General features: G+C 47.1%; 1 protein-coding gene across 4 annotated transcripts in view; it reads left to right on the top strand.

Annotated features, from left to right (window-relative positions):
- POR (cytochrome p450 oxidoreductase) overlaps nt 1-22066 on the top strand; it is a 66239-nt gene that overhangs the window by 24062 nt on the left and 20111 nt on the right. For 3 of the 4 annotated variants that reach the window (XM_079955581.1, XM_079955580.1, XM_079955579.1), the window contains exon 2: nt 3289-3483. In XM_079955581.1, coding sequence (XP_079811707.1) covers nt 3302-3483 — 182 coding nt within the window. In that variant the 5' untranslated portion in view covers nt 3289-3301. Of the gene's footprint in view, nt 1-3288; nt 3484-8112; nt 8175-22066 lie in introns of those variants that run through there. The other variant, XM_079955582.1, reaches the window with a different exon arrangement.

Below are 22066 nucleotides of genomic sequence, written 5' to 3'. Positions count from 1 at the left end.
GATTGCAACCCAGTACTGCTTTCGCAACTCTTTTGTTGACTGAGGGCCACTCCATTTCTTTTGCGGGTTTCTTGCCCACAGTAGTAGATATGATGGTCATCCGAACTAAATTCGCCCATTCCCGTCCATTTTAGCTCACTGATGCCCAGGATGTCAATATTTATTCTTGCCATCTCATTTTTGACCACATCCAACTTACCCAGGTTCATGGTTCTTACATTCCAGGTTCCTATGCAATATTTTTCTTTACAGCATTGGACTTTCCTTTCGCTTCCAGGCATATCAGCAACTGAACGTCCTTTCGGCTTTAGCCCAGCCGCTTCATCAGCTCTGGATCTACTTGTACTTGTCCTCCGCTCTTCCCCAGTAGCATGTTGGACGCCTTCTGACCTGAGGGGCTCATCTTCCAGCGTCATAACTTTTATATGCCTGTTGTCTTTGTCCATGGAGTTTTCTTGGCAGGGATACTGGAGTGGCTTGCCGGTTCCTCCTCCAGGTGGATCACGTTTGGTCAAAACTCTCCACTATGACCTGTTCATCTTGGGTGCCCTGCTCGGCATAGTTCATAGCTTCTCTGAGTTCTTCAAGCCCCTTCGCCACGGCAAGGCAGTGATCCATGAGGTGAGCTTCTAGCCTGATATAAATTGGGGCTCTTGTCCACAAGGATTCTTTGCTTTCAAGGCACAGAAGCACGGCCACCTCATCTAATCCAACTGCATTCTTGCACTAGATTGGAATACAAATCTTGTCCTCTCTTGAACTCTGCCTCTTTTCTCTCTTCCCCAAACTCCTCCAGCATTCTGCTCATTCCTCTGAGCCACTCCCGCTTCAAATCCTTTCTTACTTATATATTCACACCTTGTTCTTTGACCTGCCTCTTTTTTCTCCCTCCTCTTTGCCATTTCATCTTCCTCTCACTCTTTTGGACCCCACCCTTTGCCTTTCCTGCCTCTCAGGCTCGCCATTGGCTGGAATGCTGTGACATCAGAGCATCCTTTACATGGCCCAGTCCCTCTTAAGACATCAGAGGCTGCCACCATTTATTTATTTTTACCACCTCCAGATGTTTTGGATTGCAGCGGGCTGGGGCTGAGTAATTTGGGGTCACAACTCCCATCAGCCCCAGCCCACTGAAATTGGCAAAGGTTGGCTTGAAATGCAGATGAATCAATGCAGAACAGTGTGTGTACTCTGCGTTTACTGTTATAAACACACCTGTCAGGTCACCAATGCTGCCTGGCCTGTTTAACTGCTAACCGCCATGCTCTATGAATTCCCTGCCCACTTCTCTTCCTCTCAGGGAAAGCTCTTTTCAGGAGGCAGAAGTTCAAAAATGCACTCAGTAAAGGGTTGTGCCTTTTATATAACCTAAGGACATTTTTGGGTCTTTGAGCCTCTTCCCCCGCCGCCCCCTTCCCACAGCTCAAGTAGGAAAGGTGTGCACTGATGAGCCATGGAAAGTGGGTTTTCCCCTCTTACACAACTTGTTGGCTCTTCCCACGCCCTCGATTCCAGAGTCCCAGCTTTCTTGGAGCCTTTCTGAAAGTTGAGATGTAGGAAACAGCCATAATCAGACCCTGCTTAGCTTTGCATATTATCAGGGCTTGCGCCAGGCATAGGTCAGCAACAAACATCACCCCAGGCCAGTGAAGTTAAATCTTTACTCAAGGATATGAACCACAGAGCTCAAGCCTCCACAAATCTTCCTAGCAGGTCTTGTCCCGATGATGCAGTTGCAAGGATCCCTCTCTCAGACTCTTCCTCTCCAGGATTTCCCCCATGCAGTCTGCACACAACAAATCTTTGCTCTGCTCTTTTCATTCCTCTGTGTGTCCTGGGAGAACAGCGGGGAGGGGAGCTGGTTGCAGCAGGAGGGGGAGACTCCCTGGATTCTTCAGCTGCCTCTTTACCCCTCTCCTCTCCAACCTCTGCTTCAGCCTTGGAGTCTGAACCGCTCTCTGCCACAGCCTCTTCCTGCTCACTAAACCCTGTTGCCTCTTCACCTTCTGAGACCTCTTCCTCCCAGTCTGCTCCCTCTTCTCCCTTTGACTACTCATTGCCCATCTCACCACCAGTCCTCTGGCTCTGAGCCTTCTTCTGCGGGTTCCCCAGGGGGTTCCCCAGCCGCTGCCTCGCACAATTCCTCTGCATCCAGACAGTCCATGACACATATGCCCTAGAAGTTTTATTTATTTTAGGATGTGAGAGAGAGGGTGTGTTGGGTGGGAAAGAGAGCGAGCGAAGGGACTGTGGAAACGTCAGTGACGGAGAGGAGGGGCGATGGCATTGCACGCAGGAAACCAATCATTTTATTCTCTGCAGCCAGGCTGTGTCTTTATCCCATTCAACCCCCAGCTAAAACAGAGACGAAAAGCCCACATGCTTCGTTGTTACTAATTTCATTTCTACACCGCTTTATATTTTAAAGAAGAAACATCAAAGTGGTTTGCAACACTTTAACATTAAAACATCAAATGAAGCAATCCAGAATAAAACAAATTCTGGAGTGGGTGCCGCTGTCATTTCCCTTCTCTCTGCTGTGGCCCCGTGAAAGTCAAAAACAATCCACACACAGAATAACAGGGAAAGGCTGTGTCTCAGTGGTTAGAGCACCTGCTTTGCAGGCCAAAGGTCCTAGGTTCAATCCCCGGGTAGGTTTGGGAGAGACCTTGGAGAGCTGCTGCCAGTCAGTGTAGACAGTACTTGGATAAATGGGCCAGTGGTCTGACTCAGTATGAGGCTTTCTTTATGAAGTTGTTCTTCGGTGCTGCTGGTTTGGATTGTGTGTCTTTCGCTTGTTACACCATGCTCTCTTTTGTAGCAAAGAATAACACGAGCTGCCTTGAAGTTGACATCTAGAAAGGCAGGATAAAGCTTGCGCCATTGTGAGAGAAAAGGAAAATTTGCCTTCTCTTTGTGGAGTAGATTCACTGATGCACTCATGAGCCTCCCACATGCCTTGCGAAATTTTATAAGGTGTGGCAGTGCTGACAGCGTGCTGTCAAACTCTTATCTCAAGTCAAATCTTCGAAAGTTGTAGCATATACATCACACTACCTTGCTCCTCTCTGTAGGTGGCTGCAGCTACTCTGTTTAAGAAACTCTGGCTATGCTCAGAGGTGCTCTTTATTATTATTTCACAATATTCTGAGGTTGCTTCTTGCCGCTACAGAGCTGATCCCTGCTCATCTCCTCATCTGCTTTGGTTCCAGAAGTTCTGCTTTCTTGCCAAGGCCTGAAACCGATATGTGACATGTGACGGCTATCTCTTTCTCCTCCTCGCTTTAGTTTTCCCGTTGCCATGGGGACAGCATCATCCAAGGATGACTCTCCCTCCACAAAGACCCCGGAGGCTTCGGTCCCCTTCAGCATGACGGACGTCTTCCTCTTCTCCATCATCATCGGCCTGCTGACGTACTGGTTTTTCTTCCGCAAGAAGAAAGAGGAGGTCCCCGACTTTACGAAAATCCAGCCGCCAACGGGGTGAGTGGGTTGGTGGTGAGGTACATGGGTTTCACCCAGGGCGACATACACCCAACAGCTTCAGAGAGGCGAGTGCTGGAGTCACGTTGCACATGCAGCCTTTGGAAAGGGTTTGGAAGCTTCCGCTGGCCCCAAATCCTGTGGCCAGACTGGTGTCTGGGCCCAGGTACAGGAAGCACGTTAAGACAACTTCAGTGGCTAGCAGTCTGTTTCCAGGCACAGTCCAAACTGATGATTATGTCCTACAAAGCCCTGGGTGTCTTGGGCACAGGCTACCTGAAAGATCGTGTCTCCCTACACGAACCTGCCTAGTGAGTCCCTTCTCTTGACCCCACCAACACCAGAGGTGTAGCTCGTGGTGACCCACGACAGAGCCTTTTCTGTGGCTGCTCCCAGATTGTGAGATCCCCTCCCAGGAGAGGTTTGACTCCCTCCTTCCCTGTTATCCTTCCACCAGCAGGCTAAGACCTTCCTCTCCGGGCAGGCCCTTAGAAACTCACGTGCAGGCAGTGCAAATCTCTGGGCTTTAATGAGTTTTCATTCCCAGTTCTAAACGTGCTTTTACTGTATTTTGACTACTGTTTTCGGATCCTTTGTTTTACGATGCATTCTGTCATGTTTGCTTTTAAAATGTGGCAAGCTGCCTCGAATCCCAGCTTGGGGAGTTAAGCCGGGAGGGAGAGTTCCCTAAATATGCCTCAGACAGGATGATTCCTCCGCACCGTACTAGCATATTTCTTTCAGCTGGATTTTTTCACAAAAGCAATTCACGGTATAAAGCGATGAGGTTCAGAGGCAGCTGACCCAGATTGCCAGGTGCCGCTGGCTGGTATCAGTCAACGATGCTGCAGGGCTTGTGGTTCTTCTCTGAAATGCGATGGCAGCATAATTGGGGGGGGGGGAGGTTGTCTATGCAGAATCCTTTGTCCAGTTCACCTTCCACCTTTGCTCCTGCTATGTGTAGATGGCACCTATTCCTGCAGGTGTGGCGACCCTCAGGCCTGGGGGGCGGAATGTGGCCCTGCAGGCATCTCTGTGTGGCCCCTGAATCTTTCCTCAGGCCGCAGCCCCTCCCTAGCCCTGCTTTATAGCCCAGATATTTTTGCCTGGCTGTAAGGTGTCCTTGGATGCTGATAAAGCCCCTCGCTGGCCTGGATGGAGGACAGAGAGGGGTCTGTGAGGATGTTTACAAACCAGGCTAAGGTAAAAGTCTCAGTTGGCATCAGGGGAAGACCTTGAGGGTGCCATTGTTTCCACAGTGGCATGCTAATGGTGGACGTTGCATTTGCAAGTGTCCTCCTTAAAGCTGGGGGGGGGGGGTTAAACGCAGGTCTGCATTTAACAGCAAGCAGGGTTGCTGGATCCTGGCCTTTGCCTCCCACCTGACTGATGGGAAGATGCGTTAGCAGGTCTCCAGTTCAAAGTCTCAACTCTGCAGCAAACATACGAGGTAATCTTAAGCAAGCCGCTGTCTCAGCCTCAGTTTGCCCCATCTATAGAATGGGAAGAATGACTCTGCTTAGGGATGTTGCAACTCCTGCTGGGCTGTTGCGTGCTTACTGCGCGGAGCGATTTAATGGTGTTTTGCAAGTGCTGCACAAGTGCTTTGTCATGATTTTAAAGCAATTGTACAGCACTTCCAAAACACTGTAAGCAGCTTCCTAAGCCCAGGAGAGTATTTGAGGAGAATTGCTTGTTAACCACCATCACCTCCAAAATTACCGTAGCTCAGAGGGGCAAAGCTGTGTGAGAAAGGAGTACATCTAGATACCAAAGGATTGCAGCAGAGATCACGTGGAGCATGTTTTCCGGGATGGTGCAACCAGTTCAAAGTCTCAACCTCTTAACCACACCACTTTGCTTTATGGTGTGGAGGAGGCCTAGAGGGTGCCCCACCCAGGGCTCTCTGTGTGAGAATGCTGTCATTTTCCCCAGCTGGGGTCAGCAATTGGGCCTTCCTCAAGGGATTGGATTTTGTTTACAAAATAGCCTGGGGAGCAGGGGGGGGAATCTGCGGTTTGGTTAATGCACCTGCGAGAGGTGGAATGCCATGGTCCCAGTTCGTGAAAGAGAGGTCCTGTGGAACTCACTCCCACAGGAGGCAACGATGGGCGCTAACCTAGATGGCTTGAAAAGGGATAGAGCAAATTCATGTAGCAGAGGGCTGTCGTTGGCTACTAGCCACGTTGGCTCTGCTCTGCCCCCACAGTTGCTGTGGCCAGGAATGCTTCTGAAAACCAATTGCTGGAAACCACAGGAGGGGAGAGGGATCCTGCTTTTCCCCAGGCACCTGGCTGGCCACTGTGAGAAGAGGAATACTGGACTAGATGAGCCTTTTACCATTCTAATGATGAAAGAGGGAAGGAATAAGTATTCTCCAGAATGCAAAAGGTATTACCCGAAAGGGGAACCAACACTGAAGTCCTTTCCCCCCAGGCAATCTCCTCATTTTGCCATGTGGCTGGCTGGCTGTTCCTGTGGGGTGATGCTCCCATCTCGCTTCGTGACCTTGCAGGGTGATGGATGCCCCCACTTTACAGACATTTTGTCGCCTGTTGCTGTCTATCCGGAATGTGTGCGGAGAAGGGCAAGAAAGAGGATTAAGGATCTGGAAACGAAGCCTTATGAGGAACGCTTGAAGGAATTGGGCATGTTTAGCCTGGGAAAGAGGAGATGGAGAGGCGACATGAGAGCCACTTTCCAATACCTGAAGGGCTGTCTCATGGAAGATGGAGCAAGCTTGTTTTCTCCTGCTCTGGAGGAGAGGACCCAAACCAATGGATTCAAATGACAATAAAGGAGATTCTGACTCGATAGTCTGACTGCAAGAGCTGTTTGACAGTGGAATGGAATTCTTCAGAAGGTGGTGGACTCTCTTCATTCCACGTTTTTTGAACGGAGGCTGGATGGCCATCTGCTAGGGATTTTTAAGCTGTGATTCCTGCATTACAAGGAGTTGGACTAGATGCCCCTTGGCGGCCCCCTTTCAGCTCTCTGATTCTGTAATTCTATCTCACAGCCTGTTGGCCTCAGTCTCTCCTTTCCAGATGCTCTCTATATATCAACAGCTGTCTTTTCTTCTTCCTCCTCACTAGAGGAAAATGCATTAACTTCTCTTAATAAATGGAACAGAGGAAGCGTTTATTCACACTTACAGTTTGCCCCCCTTTTCCCCCCAGGCAGAGGTCTGACCAGGCATGACCTTTTGGGGAGTTTAAAGGAGTTTGTTGAAAATGCATCTTTTGCTTCGTTTGACTATAGCCAAGTCTGCTGTCATTTCACTTATTCCTGCTTCCATTTGACTGTGAATAATATCTCTTTTCTGCCTCTAAATCTTGGCCCCTGATCGCTGGCTTCCCTTTCTTTGCATCCTCTTTTCCACGACCCTCCTCACCGATCGCTTCTCAGGTGGCCAGGCCTGTCCAAGTCCAAGAACTGAAGCAATGGTTTCTCCAACAGCAGCCTGGTGGGAGTCGAGAGTCCCAAAACATTTGGAGAGCCCTAGGCTGGCGGGGGTTGCCTTACAAACCAGACCCACGTCACTCCCCAAACAATTGCTCAAGTCATAGAATCATAAGAGTTGGAGGGGCCCCTGGGGAGCATCTAGTCCAACCCCCTGAAATGCAGGAATAAGCAGCTGTCTCATAAGAGAATCGAACCTGCAGCCTTGGCGTTAATCGGCACCATACTCTTCTTATGTCCTTATGTTAACTGCAGCTGCCAGGATTCTTTGGGGGAAACCGTGACTCTTTAAAATCATTTGTTGATGCTGCTTTAAATGCATGCTGCAGATGGGGCTGCAGCGAAGGAGGGTCTCTGGGTCTGGAAGCCCTGCGTTCAGCCATTCCTTCTGTCGCAGACTCTGCAGCTTGCCTTCAGTGCAAAAGCAGGATAATACAAACCAGCTTGTGCCAAGATATGCTGCGTGTTAATTCTGTGGCTTCTGCATGCTGCATTTCCCCCACAGCGAGGCCCATGGGGCAGGCTGGCCGTGGGGAATAACTTTTTTTATTAAAGAAAGTTTTGGGGGAGAGGATTAACCTTTTAGGACACTCTCCCCTCCCTTCGCTTCCTCTGCACACACCCCTTGAGTCTTGTTCTGAAAAAGGTCCTGCAGGGACAAGAACTCTGGGGAAGTGACAGAGATGCTTTTAATTATTTAATTAAGAAATAGCGCTGTGATGTAAACCTGTTGTTAGGGCAACGGGCGTTTCACTCCGTGAGACGTCTCTCCCCCCCCCTTCAACCCTTGAATGGTTAGAGAGATGGGGAGTGTTGCAAGGGACCCTGGGAGTTTTCATTCTTGAGTTTCTTCCCCCCCCCCGCCGCCACTCATTCCTTTCTGCTCCCGCCAGATGTTGGGAGTATAGTTGGGTTCGTGCCGGACCCTCCGGGTAACTTTTGCAAAGGCAGCCGGCACGAATCCCAGTGGGATCGAGCCAGTCTCTTTGCAGGGACTTGGTATGCAGAGCTCTGCTCCGCTCTTAAACAAAAGGGGGGCTGTGGCCGCTGGCTTTTTAAGCTCCGGGAGAGGGCTCAGGGGGGCGAGGGACCCCTCGCGTGTGTGCCTGTCTCGCGACGGAGCGCGGCTCAGCCCTCCTGGCTCCCTGCAGCTGGCATGAAAGTACAGGGTCAGAACCCGCCATGGGCTGCACATACTCGTCTCCACCCGAGGAGGGTCCTCCGGGGAGGTAAGTGAGCGGATGTGCCCTTTCGGGAGGTTTTGTGGCTCTGTGCCTCGGATGCAAGGCTGGCTCTTCTCGAGCTTGCTTGAGCCAACCGTTTTGGATGCAAAAACTTGCCTGGAGGCTGGCGGAGGGGAGCTCCGTGGAGAGAAAAGCACTCTGCAGTTCGCAGGGATGCTGCCATGCGAGGCTGGTGCGTTGCAGGAATGGCTCAATCCTTTTTCTCTCTTCTTTCCCCCCATCGTTTTGGGGAAGGGCAGAAAAGAGCCTCTGCTTTGCATGCAGGAGGTCCCAGGTCGAAACCTCAGTGGCGTCTCTGGGGAGGCCTGGAAGAGTTCCTCGCCTGAATCCTTTGCTGCCAGTCCGTGTAGGCAGTACTGAGCTAGATGGGCCCAAGGTCCAACACTACCAGGATTTGTGTTCCAGTTTGCCAAAGCACCGAAAACTTCATAGGGGCTAGCCTGCTCTTTCTCGAAGGCCCAGGTGTCAAAATTAGGAGGAGGGGTCCTGTGGCTCAGTGCATGGCAGGATGCTGGCTCCTGGTTCAACACACGCCTCACCCTGCACCCCCAATTAAAAGATCCTGGAGAGCTGCTGCCAGTCAGAGTAAGTCCAGGCTAAGCTGGATGGTCCATTGCTCTGACCTGGCTCCATAAGTCTCTTTTCCAGACTAATAATAAATCTGTAGGTCTGGAGGCACATGAGGCCACTAGCCACCAAATCTGGGAATCCTGTATATGCCACTCTGCATTCTGCAACAGAGGAAAGGCAGGGTATATACATTTAAGGAAATTATATTAATAATAATTGTTCTTTGTGCAAGTTCACTGACATCAGCCTTGTAAGGTGGGTCAGTATCGTGTTTTCCCACCCACCCCTTATTTTGCACATTTTTACTTATTCATGGTTCTCGATATTCAGCATTTGTTTATTTGTTTAGAATAGTTAGCTTCCCTTAATAGATTATTTACCATGCCGGCTCGTATCAAGCCTCCAGGTTGGGAGGCAGTATATCTGTCAGTTTCTTGGGAGCAGCAAGATGGGGAGGGGCTTCTGCCCTGCTTGGGAGCTTCCTGATTGGCTAAATCTGGATGGACCCATAGTCTCATCCTTTAATGTCATCATTAGTCACAAGAGGAGTGGAACCTCCATTTACAAAACCAGTCTATCGTTGACGACCAGATGTAACGGGGATCTGCTGCCGCCTCTGCCTGGTCATTTCCCAGAAGAGGCGTCTTGGCCGGATAGTGTGGGAAACAGGATATTGGACCAGAGGGGCCCCTGGATCTGATTCAGCAGGGATTCTCGGATAGTTTTTAAAAGCATTCAGCTATGCAGCCGCTGTCACAGTTAGGATGGCAAAGGCGAGAGGAGAATCTCTTTTCCGATTCATGCATGCAGATACCCATTGGGCTTGAGGGCAAGTCATAGTCTCTTCTGAACAACTAGCCAGGGCGGTTTTTGTAAACCAGAAGAGTTGAGCCAAAGCTGTCAGTATTGTACGAGTCATGAATTATGAGAGTATGTGGCTACATGGGTCTCCTGTGGACTTCACTAGCAAGACTGTTTTAATCTGTTTTAGAAAGTTTCCGTGCAAGGAGCCTGCAGATTCAATTTCTGGTGTAACTCTGCACTTCCTGCTTAGAAAAAGGACCCATTAAATTTAAGAGGAATAGCTATCCCAAGTAAGAGTGTTTACCTGGGGTTTCCAAAGGCATCCCTTTACCTGCTTCTAAAGTTCCTTTTTAAAAATTACATTTTGCAGTGTTCTCTCTTCTTTTTTAATCTTTTGGCGGTGGCTGGCAGGGTGGGCCGATACATATTTTTGATTTTTTGATTTTACATCAAGGTGATTTTAAATCTGCAGCAAGAAAATCTAGCTTGGTCAGTAGAGCATGAGACTCTACTGATGGCTAGTTGACTTGGATGGCCCTCTCCTCCACGAATTTGTCTTGTCCTCTTTTAAAGCCACCCAAGTTGGTGGCCATCACTTCTCTCCTGTGGGAGGGAGTTCCACTGTTGTTTGTCTGTTCTGAATAAATCAGTCCTGTCTTCTTTGCATGCCAGGGCATGCTCTCTGATGTGAGTGCTGTGAAATGCTGATCCACGATGGCCCAGCAAAGACAAGGGGTGTGTTGTTGACGGTTTCAGCTTACAGATTCTCTGGCCATGGCTATACTGTTGGCAACAGCAGATCTCCTCCTGTAAAATGGGAGGAGAGAAATGTACCTCAAGAGTAGCTTTATATCTATATCTATATCTACCCTGAATCTGCAGGGTTAATATCCTGTCTTATCCTTCTTTTTACTACAGCTCCCATTTATTTTTGCTTTTATTCATTTATTGTGTTTATATCTCACCCTTTTCTCCGAAGGGCGCACACATGGCTTTTCCTCCCTATGAGGTAGGTTAGGCTGGGACTCAGTGACTGGCTGCCAAGGTGACTTTCGTGGCTGAGTGGAGATTTGAACCCTGGTCTCTCCCAAGTCCTAGTCTGGCACTCTTAAACACTCCACCCCCACTGGCTCTCCTGAGATGAAGCTCTGGTCTATCTGCCTTGCCCATCTGCCTGTTGCCAGTTGTAATTATTATTATTAATTAATTCATTATTTGTACCCCGCCCATCTGACTGGCTTGCCTCGGCCACTGTGTGGCCCTCGCTGACTCTTCCCCTCCCCTTTGAAATCCCCTCCAAGCTCTGCCCTCACCCCTGGCCCCACCCGCTCCAGCTCTGACCCTGCAGAAAGTGACTGTGTGTGTGTCATAGAATCAAAGGACAATAGCATCAGAAGGGACCCCAGGGTCATCTAGTCCAACCCCCTGCAATGCCTCTTTGCCTGTTGTGCTGTGCTTGAAATCCAAAGCTGGCAAACCACGCTGATTCCGCCCCCCTCCCCCTTTTCCTTTCCCCGCCTGCCTCACATTCTTCTCCTATTGTGAAACAGGAATGGGAACCAATTCCATGTCTCTGCTCTTGGCTGCTGTTAGGAGCAGGCAGACAGCCAGCTCCTCTCCTCCTCTTCCTCCTCCTCTTCCTTTGAAAAGCATCCTCGCCTCCTGTGGGATCCAATTAGGCCTCTCGCTCGCTCCTCCTCCTGTCTCTCTCTCTCTGTGTGTGTCTCCCCCATGCAAAATAAAAACATCTCCATCTCTTTCGCCTCTTGAGGCCCACGCCTCCCACATCCAGATGTTTGCTTCGTTCAGGCCAATTTGGACGTCCCTCTCGGATGAGCTGTCCTTGTTGCTCACCGCCGGAAGCGCTGCTTGCAAAAGCCTCTTTGGACCCTCCTGGACTCTTTTGAAGCTCTTGTTTGCTTGCCTGTCTAATGAGCTTGGCTCTCTACTCCCCTTCTTCTTCTTTTTCCTTTTTTTTTTGGGGGGGGAGGGGGACGTCTGCCTCCTCCCCTTCCAGACAGCCTGGCCTCTCTCTCCAAGGCTGCTGCGCTAAAAGGCCTTGGCAAGGCAGCCTCCTCCCCCAGGGCAAGGTCTGTTGTTGCAACAGTCCCGTCTGCGGGGCATCAGAGCTGAAAGGGGGCCCCATTGGAGGCCAGCCAGCCAGCCCCTGCCTAGGGTGCAAGATCTGCGGTGCTGGTGCAAGATCTGCGGTGCTGCCAGCCCCCGCTAGAATCATAGAACTGCAGAGTTTGGTGGGACCCCCAAAAGCAATGCAGGTAGCAGCCCGGTCTCTCCAGCAAAGGAAAAGCAGCCTGTTCCACTGTCAAAAAGCCTTTCGCCCTTGCAAAGTGTTTCCGAACGCTCACCCAAAACCTGCTCCCTTGCAATGGGTCCCCCGTGGGTCCTGTTCCTGCCCTCTGGAGCAACAGGGGACACAAGAACAGGCTGCCGAATCGGCCAGTGGCCCACCTAGTCTGGCATCCTGTTCTGACAGTGGCCAACCAGATGCAATTGGGGAAACCTGCAAGCAGGATTCGAGCAGAAGAGCCCTCTCCCCTCCTGTGGCTTCCAGCAACTTGTATTCAGAAGCATTGCCTCGGTCCTGTATACCTGAAGGAGCATCTCCACCCCCATCATTCAGCCCAGACACTGAGGTCCAGCGCCGAGGGCCTTCTGGGGGTTCCCTCACTGCGAGAAGTGAGGTTACAGGGAACCAGGCAGAGGGCCTTCTTGGTGGTGGCGCCTGCCCAGTGGAACGCCCTCCCATCAAATGTCAAGGAAATCAGCAACTATCCTACTTTTATTTTATTTTTTTAAAATAAATATTTATTAAGGTTTCACAAAATCATAAAATATCAAAAAATCATAAATATCAAAAATGCATAATAAAACAGAAAAAGAAAAGAAAGAAAGAATACAAAATACAAAAAACAACACACACACAAAAAATACACTCTAAAAAAAAAGGTTAAAACAAATCCATTTTTTTATAACTTTAAATTCATAAACTTGTTTCTTTGACCTCCTCACACCTCCCGTTGTTGTATTCCCATTAATGTAATCAAATCAGCAAATCCTTACCCTCTTTCACTTAACTCTGTATCTTTACATGGTAAAACTCTGTATTTTCACACATTATCAGTTCACTTTTGCATACTCTTTTTAACTTTGTTGCTAATACCACTTATTTTCAATCCAACATCATTTTAACATTCATTAATTTTACAATGTTTCTGCAGGTAGTCTTTAAATTTCTTCCAATCTTCTTCCACCAACTCTTCTCCCAGGTCTCGGATTCTGCCAGTCATAGAATCATAGAATCATAGAATCATAGAGTTGGAAGAGACCACAAGGGCCATCGAGTCCAACCCCCTGCCAAGCAGGAAACACCATCAGAGCACTCCTGACATATGGTTGTCAAGCCTCTGCTTAAAGACCTCCAAAGAAGGAGACTCCACCACACTCCTTGGCAGCAAATTCCACTGTCGAACAGCTCTTACTGTCAGGAAGTTCTTCCTAATGTTTAGGTGGAATCTTCTTTCTTGTAGTTTGGAACCATTGCTCCGTGTCCGCTTCTCTGGAGCAGCAGAAAACAAGCTTTCTCCCTCCTCTATGTGACATCCTTTTATATATTTGAACATGGCTATAATATCACCCTTAACCTCTTCTTCTCCAGGCTAAACATGCCCAGCTCCCTTAGCCGTTCCTCATAAGGCATCGTTTCCAGGCCTTTGACCATTTTGGTTGCCCTCCTCTGGACACGTTCCAGTTTGTCAGTGTCCTTCTTGAACTGTGGTGCCCAGAACTGGACACAGTACTCCAGGTGAGGTCTGACCAGAGCAGAATACAGTGGCACTATTACTTCCCTTGATCTAGATGCTATACTCCTATTGATGCAGCCCAGAATTGCATTGGCTTTTTTAGCTGCCGCGTCACACTGTTGGCTCATGTCAAGTTTGTGGTTAACCAAGACTCCTAGATCCTTTTCACATGTACTGCTCTCAAGCCAGGTGTCACCCATCTTGTATTTGTGCCTCTCATTTTTTTTGCCCAAGTGCAATACTTTACATTTCTCCCTGTTAAAATTCATCTTGTTTGTTTTGGCCCAGTTCTCTAATATGTCAAGGTCATTTTGAAGTGTGATCCTGTCCTCTGGGGTGTTAGCCACCCCTCCCAGTTTGGTGTCATCTGCAAATTTGATCAGGATGCCCTTGAGTCCATCATCCAAGTCGTTGATAAAGATGTTGAATAAGACCGGGCCCAAGACAGAACCCTGTGGCACCCCACTAGTCACTCTTCTCCAGGATGAAGAGGAACCATTGATGAGCACCCTTTGGGTTCGGTCAGTCAGCCAGTTACAAATCCACTGAGTGGTAGCATAGTCAAGTCCGCATTTTACCAGCTTCTTTACAAGAATATCATGGGGCACCTTGTCAAATGCCTTGCTGAAATCAAGGTAGGCTACATCCACTGCGTTCCCTTCATCTACCAGGCTTGTAATTCTGTCAAAAAATGAGATCAGGTTAGTCTGACATGACTTATTTTTCAGAAATCCATGCTGACTATTGGTGATCACAGTATTCCTTTCTAGGTGCTCACAGACTGTTTGCTTAATGATCTGCTCCAGAATCTTCCCTGGTATTGATGTCAGACTGACTGGGCGGTAATTATTTGGGTCCTCTCTTTTCCCCTTTTTGAAAATAGGGACATCATTTGCCCTCCTCCAGTCTGCCGGGACTTCGCCTGTTTTCCAGGAATTCTCAAAGATGACTGCCAGTGGCTCTGAGATCACATCTGCCAGTTCTTTTAATACTCTTGGATGCAGTTCATCTGGCCCTGGAGACTTGAATACATCTAAACTAGCCAAGTATTCTTGTACTATCTCCTTAGTTATTCTGGGCTGTGTTTCCTCTGCTGAATCATTTGCTCCAAATTCTTCAGGTCGGGCATTGTTTTCTTTATCGGAGAAGACTGAGGCAAAGAAGGCATTGAGGAGTTCAGCCCTTTCTGTGTCCCCTGTTTGCATTTCACCATCTTCTCCTCTGAGTGACCCCACTGTTTCTTTGTTCTTCCTTTTGCTACAAACATACCCATAAAAGCCTTTTTTGTTGCTTTTAACCTCTCTAGCAAGCCTGAGTTCATTCTGTGCTTTAGCTTTTCTGACTTTGTGTCTACACGTGCTGGCTATTTGTTTGAATTCCTCTTTGGTGGTTTCCCCCCTTTTCCATTTTTTGTACACATCCTTTTTTAATCTTAACTCAGTTAAAAGTTCTTTAGATAGCCACCCTAGCTTCTTTAGGCACCTTCCATGTTTCCGTCTCATTGGTATTGCTTGAAGTTGTGCTTTTACTATCTCCCTCTTAACAAACTCCCAGCCATCATGAACTCCCTTTCATTTTAGTATTACTGTCCATGGGATCTCACCCAGCACTTCCCTAAGTTTTATGAAGTCGGCTTTCTTAAAGTCAAGAAATTGAGTCCTAGTATGCTTGGCTGCTCCTTTCCGCTGTATAGTAAACTTCAGAAGAGCATGATCACTCGCGCCTAATGATCCTTCCACTTCTACCCCACTAACCAGGTCATCAACATTGGTTAGGACCAGATCTAAAATGGCTGTTCCTCTTGTTGCTTCTCCCACTTTCTGGACAACGAAGTTGTCTGCAAGGCCAGTGAGGAATCTGTTTGACCTTATGCTCTTGGCTGAGTTTGACATCCAGCAAATATCCGGGTAATTGAAGTCCCCCATTACTACTATCTCCCTTCCTTTTGCATGCTTGGCCATCTGTTCCAGGAAGGCATCATCTATGTCCTCCGTTTGGCTTGGGGATCTATAGTAAACTCCCACAATGAGGTCCCTGTTATTCTTCTCTCCCTTAATTTTGACCCAAATGCTCTCACTTTGGCTTTGAGGTTCTAAATCTTGGATCTCTTCACAGGTATACACATCCCTGACATATAACGACACTCCTCCTCCTTTCTTGTCTGGTCTGTTTCTCTGAAATAGATTGTATCCCTCCATTATTACATTCCAATCGTGGGACTTATCCCACCAGGTTTCAGTGATGCCTATTATGTCATATTTAGTTTGCTGTACCAAGAGCTCAAGCTCATCTTGTTTATTTCCCATGCTTTGCGCATTAGTGTACAGACATTGAAGTCCATTAATCATTCCCCCGTGTCTCTTATTTAAGGATTTTTTCCTCCCACCACTAGGTCTGCGTGCTGTTTGCTCCATTTGGTCTATGACATTTGGATGATCATCTTCATCAATTGATAGACTCCTACCTTCAGGAGCACTGTCTCCCTCCCCCACATTAGTCAGTTTAAAGCCCTCCTGATGAGGTTTCTGAGATTTTTGGCAAAAACATTCCTCCCAACCGTTGTGAGGTGCAGCCCATCGCTTGCCAGAAGTCCATCTTCAAGAAACTGCAGTCCGTGATCTAAGAATCCAAACCGTTCCTGTTTACACCATTTGCGAAGCCAGCTGTTCACTTCCACTATTTTTCCCTCTCTCCCTGGGCCACGTCGTTCAACTGGGAGGACAGATGAGATGACAATTTGTGCATTTAATTGCTTCAGTTTCCTGCCCAGAGCCTCATAGTCTCTTTTGATCTTCTGGAGGCTATTGCTTGCAGTGTCATTGGTTCCCACATGAACCAAGAGGAAGGGGTATTTGTCAGTGGGTTTTATGATTCCTTGCAGTCGTTCAGTTACATCTTGGATCTTAGCCCCGGGGAGACAGCACACTTCCACAGATCACTGCTTCTGTTCCCCTCAGTAGGGAATCCCCTATCACCACTACACGCCTCCTCTTAGGTTTGGTCGGGGTTCTTCCGTGAGCTGTCCGTTCCAAGGTCGCCTGCACATTCCCTGAGGACTGACTTTGCTGCTCGTCTTCGTATACCTGATCGACTGTAATGAGGGAGAGATCCTCAAATGGAGTCTGCTCTTCGTCTTCCATGCTAGGGGAGAGGACCTCAAAGCGATTGTGTATTTCTAAACAATCAGAGTGAACCCTGGGCCTCCTACTTTTTTGAGTCACGTTTCTCCATATATCTGGCTCCTGTGTTGGTGAACTAGCATCCTTCTCAGGGGAGTCCCCTGTCTCCTCCTTGGTGGAGACGGTGTGCTCTGTTGCTTCCAAGAAGAGCTCCAGCTCTCTAATTCTTTGGAGCGTAGCTACACGTTCCTCCAGTTGCTGGACTTTGTCTTTTAAGAGGGCAATCAACATGCAGTTGCTGCAGGTAAAGCTGCCTGAAACCTTGGGCAAGATGGCAAACATTGCGCAGGAACCGCAGGCGACTGCAGCTGTTCCCTCACTCTCCATCTTGAGAACGTGTTGTTGGGGGTGGCTACAGCGGTCCTCCATTATAAGAAGCGTGCAGACAGGACAAAAAACTCCCCCCCCAAAAAAACCCTAGGTCTCCCCCAACAAACGTTTGAGACTAGCTCCCCTAAAAGATGGATTAAACTGCGTGCGCCGCTAGGCGCGCACCGCTGCCCTACAAGCTCTGATAAGCTCCTCCCACAGCTAATCACCTACCTCAACAGAAACCCTGCCCCCTCTGACCTTTGCACAGGGAGAGCAACTAATCAGCCACAAGAAACACACACAAGAAAACCCTTTTTGCTCCTTCTTCAGCTGCTGCCCTGCAAGCTCATTTCCGCTAATTCCGCTAAGTCATTTCCGCTAATTCCATATAGTCCATCACCTTCATCTGCCACTCTTCCAGGGTGGGTAGATCTTGTGTCTTCCAATACTTTGCAATAAGTATTCTTGCTGCCGTTGTTGCATACATAAAGAAAGTTCTATCATTCCTTTTGGCCCAGCTTGTACAAAATCTTCCCCCTGTGTCACAGGAGGACCGGGAACAGATGATCTACGTTGCTGGGAAACTGCGCTAGGCTGCTGGACTCTGACCTTACTCCTTGTTGTCCTATCCGTCATCCCACTTGTCTGTGAGTCAAGGTCAGTCCCACGGTCAAGTCTTACCATGGAAAATCCCCAGAGTCAGAAGTGGAAAATTCCCCCAGCTGGATGCACAATTTCAATATTCCTCTAGGGGGACACTGTAACAGTCCATAAAGTTGCAGTAAAAAAAGTCTTTTCCAACTTTCCAAAGTCCCCCTCCAGAAAACAAGCAACAGTTTCAAGTCCGAAGAAGACCTTCAATAAGTATCTCTTTTTGCAGAGTTAACCATTAAAAAGTTACAATGTCTATTAACAGTGCGATTCTCAGTGCAACAGTTTCTAGTATATCTGGTAGTCCGTTCCCGGGAGTTAAATAATTGTCCTTGTTTTTAAATTGTGAATAGAAGAAAAAAGTCACTTTTGCCTCTCCCCCCCCCCAGCCCGGGGGGGAATTCTTTGCTTTGATGCTTGGATTTGCAGGTTTTAAAACACCACTCTCCAGGTTGTCAGCTTAAAGAGTCTTTGTTTTGAACTATATACAAAGCGGAAGGCGGACTTCCTGTTTACACCTTCCCGCTTCAGTGCCAAATTAATCCTTTTTTTCTCCTTTAAGTCCCAATTCTTAAAACTTCACCTACTCACGGGTTATTGTTTAGCAGCCAAATTGTCCCAGGACTTCCGGAGGCGGCGCCATCGGCAATGGTGGATTCCCTCTAACCTAGAGGGAGGAAGCACCACAGAAATCGGGTCTTACTGCTACAGCGAAGCGGGGACCCCTTCAAAAACCACAGGTGGAAGAAGCCTGCGACCGAGGGACTCGGCGGGCACCCTTTGTGCCCCCCCGACTTGCAAGGGAACCCCGTAAGGGGCTCCGGAGCGGGACGGTGTTTGGCGCGGTGTCCAGCTGGCCAAGGAAACTCACACAAACAAGTCTGGGCCGTGAGAGTGACCTTGATCCTCAGATACAAGACAATGACAGATTTGGAAAAAACAACAAGGGTCAAAACTAGGCAGCAGCAACGCAGACCATCAGCTTCTGGTCCTCCTGCCCCAGAAAGGGAAGATCCTGCACAGGCTGGATCAAAAGGAACGGCATCTGAAGAGGGACTGTCTTTAGCACTAAATAAAATATTTGAATCTTTGGAAAAACTATCAACTAAAATTGACCAAAATACCACAAGCATTAATAATCTGGGGCAGAAGGTGAATTCTAATACAGAGGCCATTGACAGGCTGCTACAAGATTCAAAATTAAATAAAAAAATAGCTGAGGAAGCTAAAGAGAAGGTATTGGCGGTAGAGGAGAAGATACCGCCAATAAATAAACAGCTGGAGGATCATAGGTCGCAATTGTCTATGATTGAACTTAGGGAAAAACAGACCAATCTGAGGATCAGAGCTATACCAGAACTTGAGAAAGACGACTTAAGAGGTTACCTTACACAGGAATTTGAAGAGTTCTGGGGCCTGGACCCAGATAAACAGGACTTCAAGATAGTGAGCGCCTTTAGACTTGGAAAAGGGGGAAGAAAGAACAGGGTGAGAGACTGTTTAATCACTCTTAGAACAAAAGAAGAGAGAGACAAAATACTGAGTCTCCATTACCAGAAATCTTTGGAAATAGAGGACACAAGAATTGAAATTTTTAAAGATATTCCAAAATATCTACTAGACCTCAGGATCAACTATGGAGACTTAGTGGCCCTGTTAAGAAATAACAGAATTCTATTCAGGTGGGAGTTTCCCCAAGGCCTATCTTTTACCTACAAAGGAAGAAAGATCAAAATAAGATCAGTGGAGGACAAAGAGAGATTCTTGAGGGACCACGGAGAAAATCTACAAAAAGAGGCTGAGAAAGAAGAAGAACCAAAGGCATCAAAACCAGGAATATTAGACCTAGCAAGACCACCTCTGGGGTTGGACAAGCCAGAGAAAGTGACACCACCGACAGAACAAGAACAATTACTAGGAGCAGTCGGAGGGAAAGTAAAATAATTACACCATGTCTCTGCAGGTATTAAGTTGGAACATTCGTGGTCTCAATTCCCCAGATAAGAGAAAAAGAATTTTCCATTTGCTGAAAAAGGAACAATTGGACTTGATATGTTTACAAGAAACCCATGTAACCAGATTGCACAGGAAAGTATTGATTAACAAAAGATTAGGACAAGAATTTATCTCATCAGACAAGGTCAAGAAGAGAGGAGTTGTGATTTATGCAAAAGAGAGCTTACTACCAAAATTTATATTTAAGGATGAACAAGAAAGATTTGTGGCAATCGAAATTCAATTCCAAGGAGAAAAATTTTTGATAGTAGGAGTTTATGCACCAAATGAGGGGAAATCTGAATTTTTTAAGAAACTGCACGAGACATTGCTGGACTTTATGGACTGTAATATTATTTTAATGGGAGATATGAATGGAGTGGTGTCTACAAATATGGATAAGTCACTAAGACAGGTAGTTACGAAAGACGGAAGACTACCAAAAACTTTTTTTGAGATGACAGACAATATGGACTTAATTGATACTTGGAGAACCAAAAATCCCTTAGGAAGAGAGGGGACCTTCTTTTCTGAAGCCAAAATGACATGGACAAGAATTGACCAAATCTGGATAACCAGAGGAATGGCTCCTAATATTCGGAAAGTGGAAATTTGTCCCAAAACTTGCTCCGACCATAACCCTGTGAGAATGGAGATGAAAGTGATACAGACTGGTTCCTTCAGATGGAGGATGAATGACACCTTGTTTAGAGATGCAGAAATAACCAAGAAGGCCCCAAAAATTATGAAAGACTACTTTGAGATAAATATGAAAACTACAGTTGAGAAAAGAGTAATCTGGGACGCGAGTAAAGCCGTAATGAGAGGGTTCCTGATTCAACAGAACGCAATAAAGAAGAGAATCCAAAATGAGAAAAAAGAAAAGATATTGGAGAAAATAAAAGAAGGTGAGAAGAAACTTAGAGTGAAACCAAAGTCGCAGGAGATTTTGAGAGAAATAAAGTCATATCAAGTACAATACATGAAAATGATAAATCGGGACATAGAATGGAAAATTAAACAGATGACACAAAAGACTTTTGAATTGGTGAATAAATGTGGGAAACTGCTAGCGTGGCAGTTGAAGAAAAGACAAAAGTTAAATACTGTTACAAACCTTGAAGTGGAAGGCAAGAACATACAGAACCCACAAGAGATTAGAAACTGTTTCCAGAGATATTTTAAACAACTTTACACACAAGGGCCACAGAAAGAGACTGACATAGATCAATTTTTGAAAATTAATGGATTACAAAAAAATTCTCAAGAAAACAAGCTACTGCTGAATTATAAAATATCTGAACAGGAGGTGGAAGGTGCCATCCAGAACATGCAGCTGGGTAAATCTCCAGGGCCGGACGGTTTAACCTCTAAGTACTACAGATCTTTGAAAGATTGGTTAATTCAACCACTAAAGGAGGTTTGCAATGAAATTTTGGAGGGGAAAAAAGTGCCAGAGTCGTGGAAAGAAGCATACATCACACTTATACCGAAAACTGAGTCTGAAAAGACACAACTCAAGAACTACCGCCCCATATCCCTGCTTAATGTGCATTACAAAATTTTTGCTGATATTTTGGCTAAAAGATTGAAAAAAGTTTTAATGGAAGAGATACATAAAGATCAAGCTGGCTTTCTCCCGGGCAGACATTTGTCTGACAATACGAGGAATATAATTAACATTTTAGAAATGCTTCAAACAAACATTAATACTAAGGCAGTTTTGATATTTGTGGATGCGGAGAAAGCTTTCGACAATATTTCTTGGAGTTTTATGAAGAAAAATCTCCAGGGGATGGGGGTTGGTCAAGGTTTTGAAAATGGTATAGGTGCAATTTATTCAGAACAAAAGGCTAAGTTGATAGTTAACAATATGGTGACAGAAGAATTTAAGATGGAGAAAGGGACACGACAAGGCTGCCCAATTTCCCCACTGCTCTTTATTTTGGTCCTGGAGGTCCTGCTTAATATGATCAGAAGGGACCAATTGATTAAAGGTATTCAGGTCGGAGCTAAACAATACAAACTTAAAGCTTTTGCAGATGATTTAGTATTGACATTACAGGAGCCAGAATCTAGTACTAAAAGGGTTTTGGAACTAATCCAGGAATTTGGTCAGGTGGCTGGGTTTAAGCTGAACAAATTAAAAACCAAGGTTTTGGAGAAAAACTTAACACCAAGTGAGAAAGAGAGGTTTCAGAAAGAGACAGGCTTAACATTGGTAAAAAAAGTAAAATATCTAGGGGTGAATATGACTGCTAAGAACGTGAATTTGTTTAAAGATAACTATGAGAAATGTTGGTCAGAAGTCCCAGGAAAAAGGTCAGCGCTCTCTGGCAACAGCTTTTGTGGCTTCACCCCACAGAAAGAGCGATTGACTCTCAGCACCGCGCCAGACTCCCGTTCCGCTCCGGAGCCCCGTGCGGGGTCCCTTCGCTTGTCCAGGGGGCGCTACCGGTGCCCGCCGAGTCCCACGGTCGCAGGCTCCTTCTGCCTGCGATTTTTTGCAAGGGTCTCCGCTTCGCCGTAGCGGACGACCCGATTT

The sequence above is a fragment of the Podarcis cretensis genome, assembly GCF_951804945.1.
Source record: "Podarcis cretensis genome assembly, chromosome: 15".
Classification (NCBI taxonomy): Eukaryota; Metazoa; Chordata; class Lepidosauria; order Squamata; family Lacertidae; genus Podarcis; species Podarcis cretensis.
The sequence above is the reverse complement of the archived record's forward strand: the minus strand, read 5'-3'. Positions and strand labels throughout refer to the sequence as shown.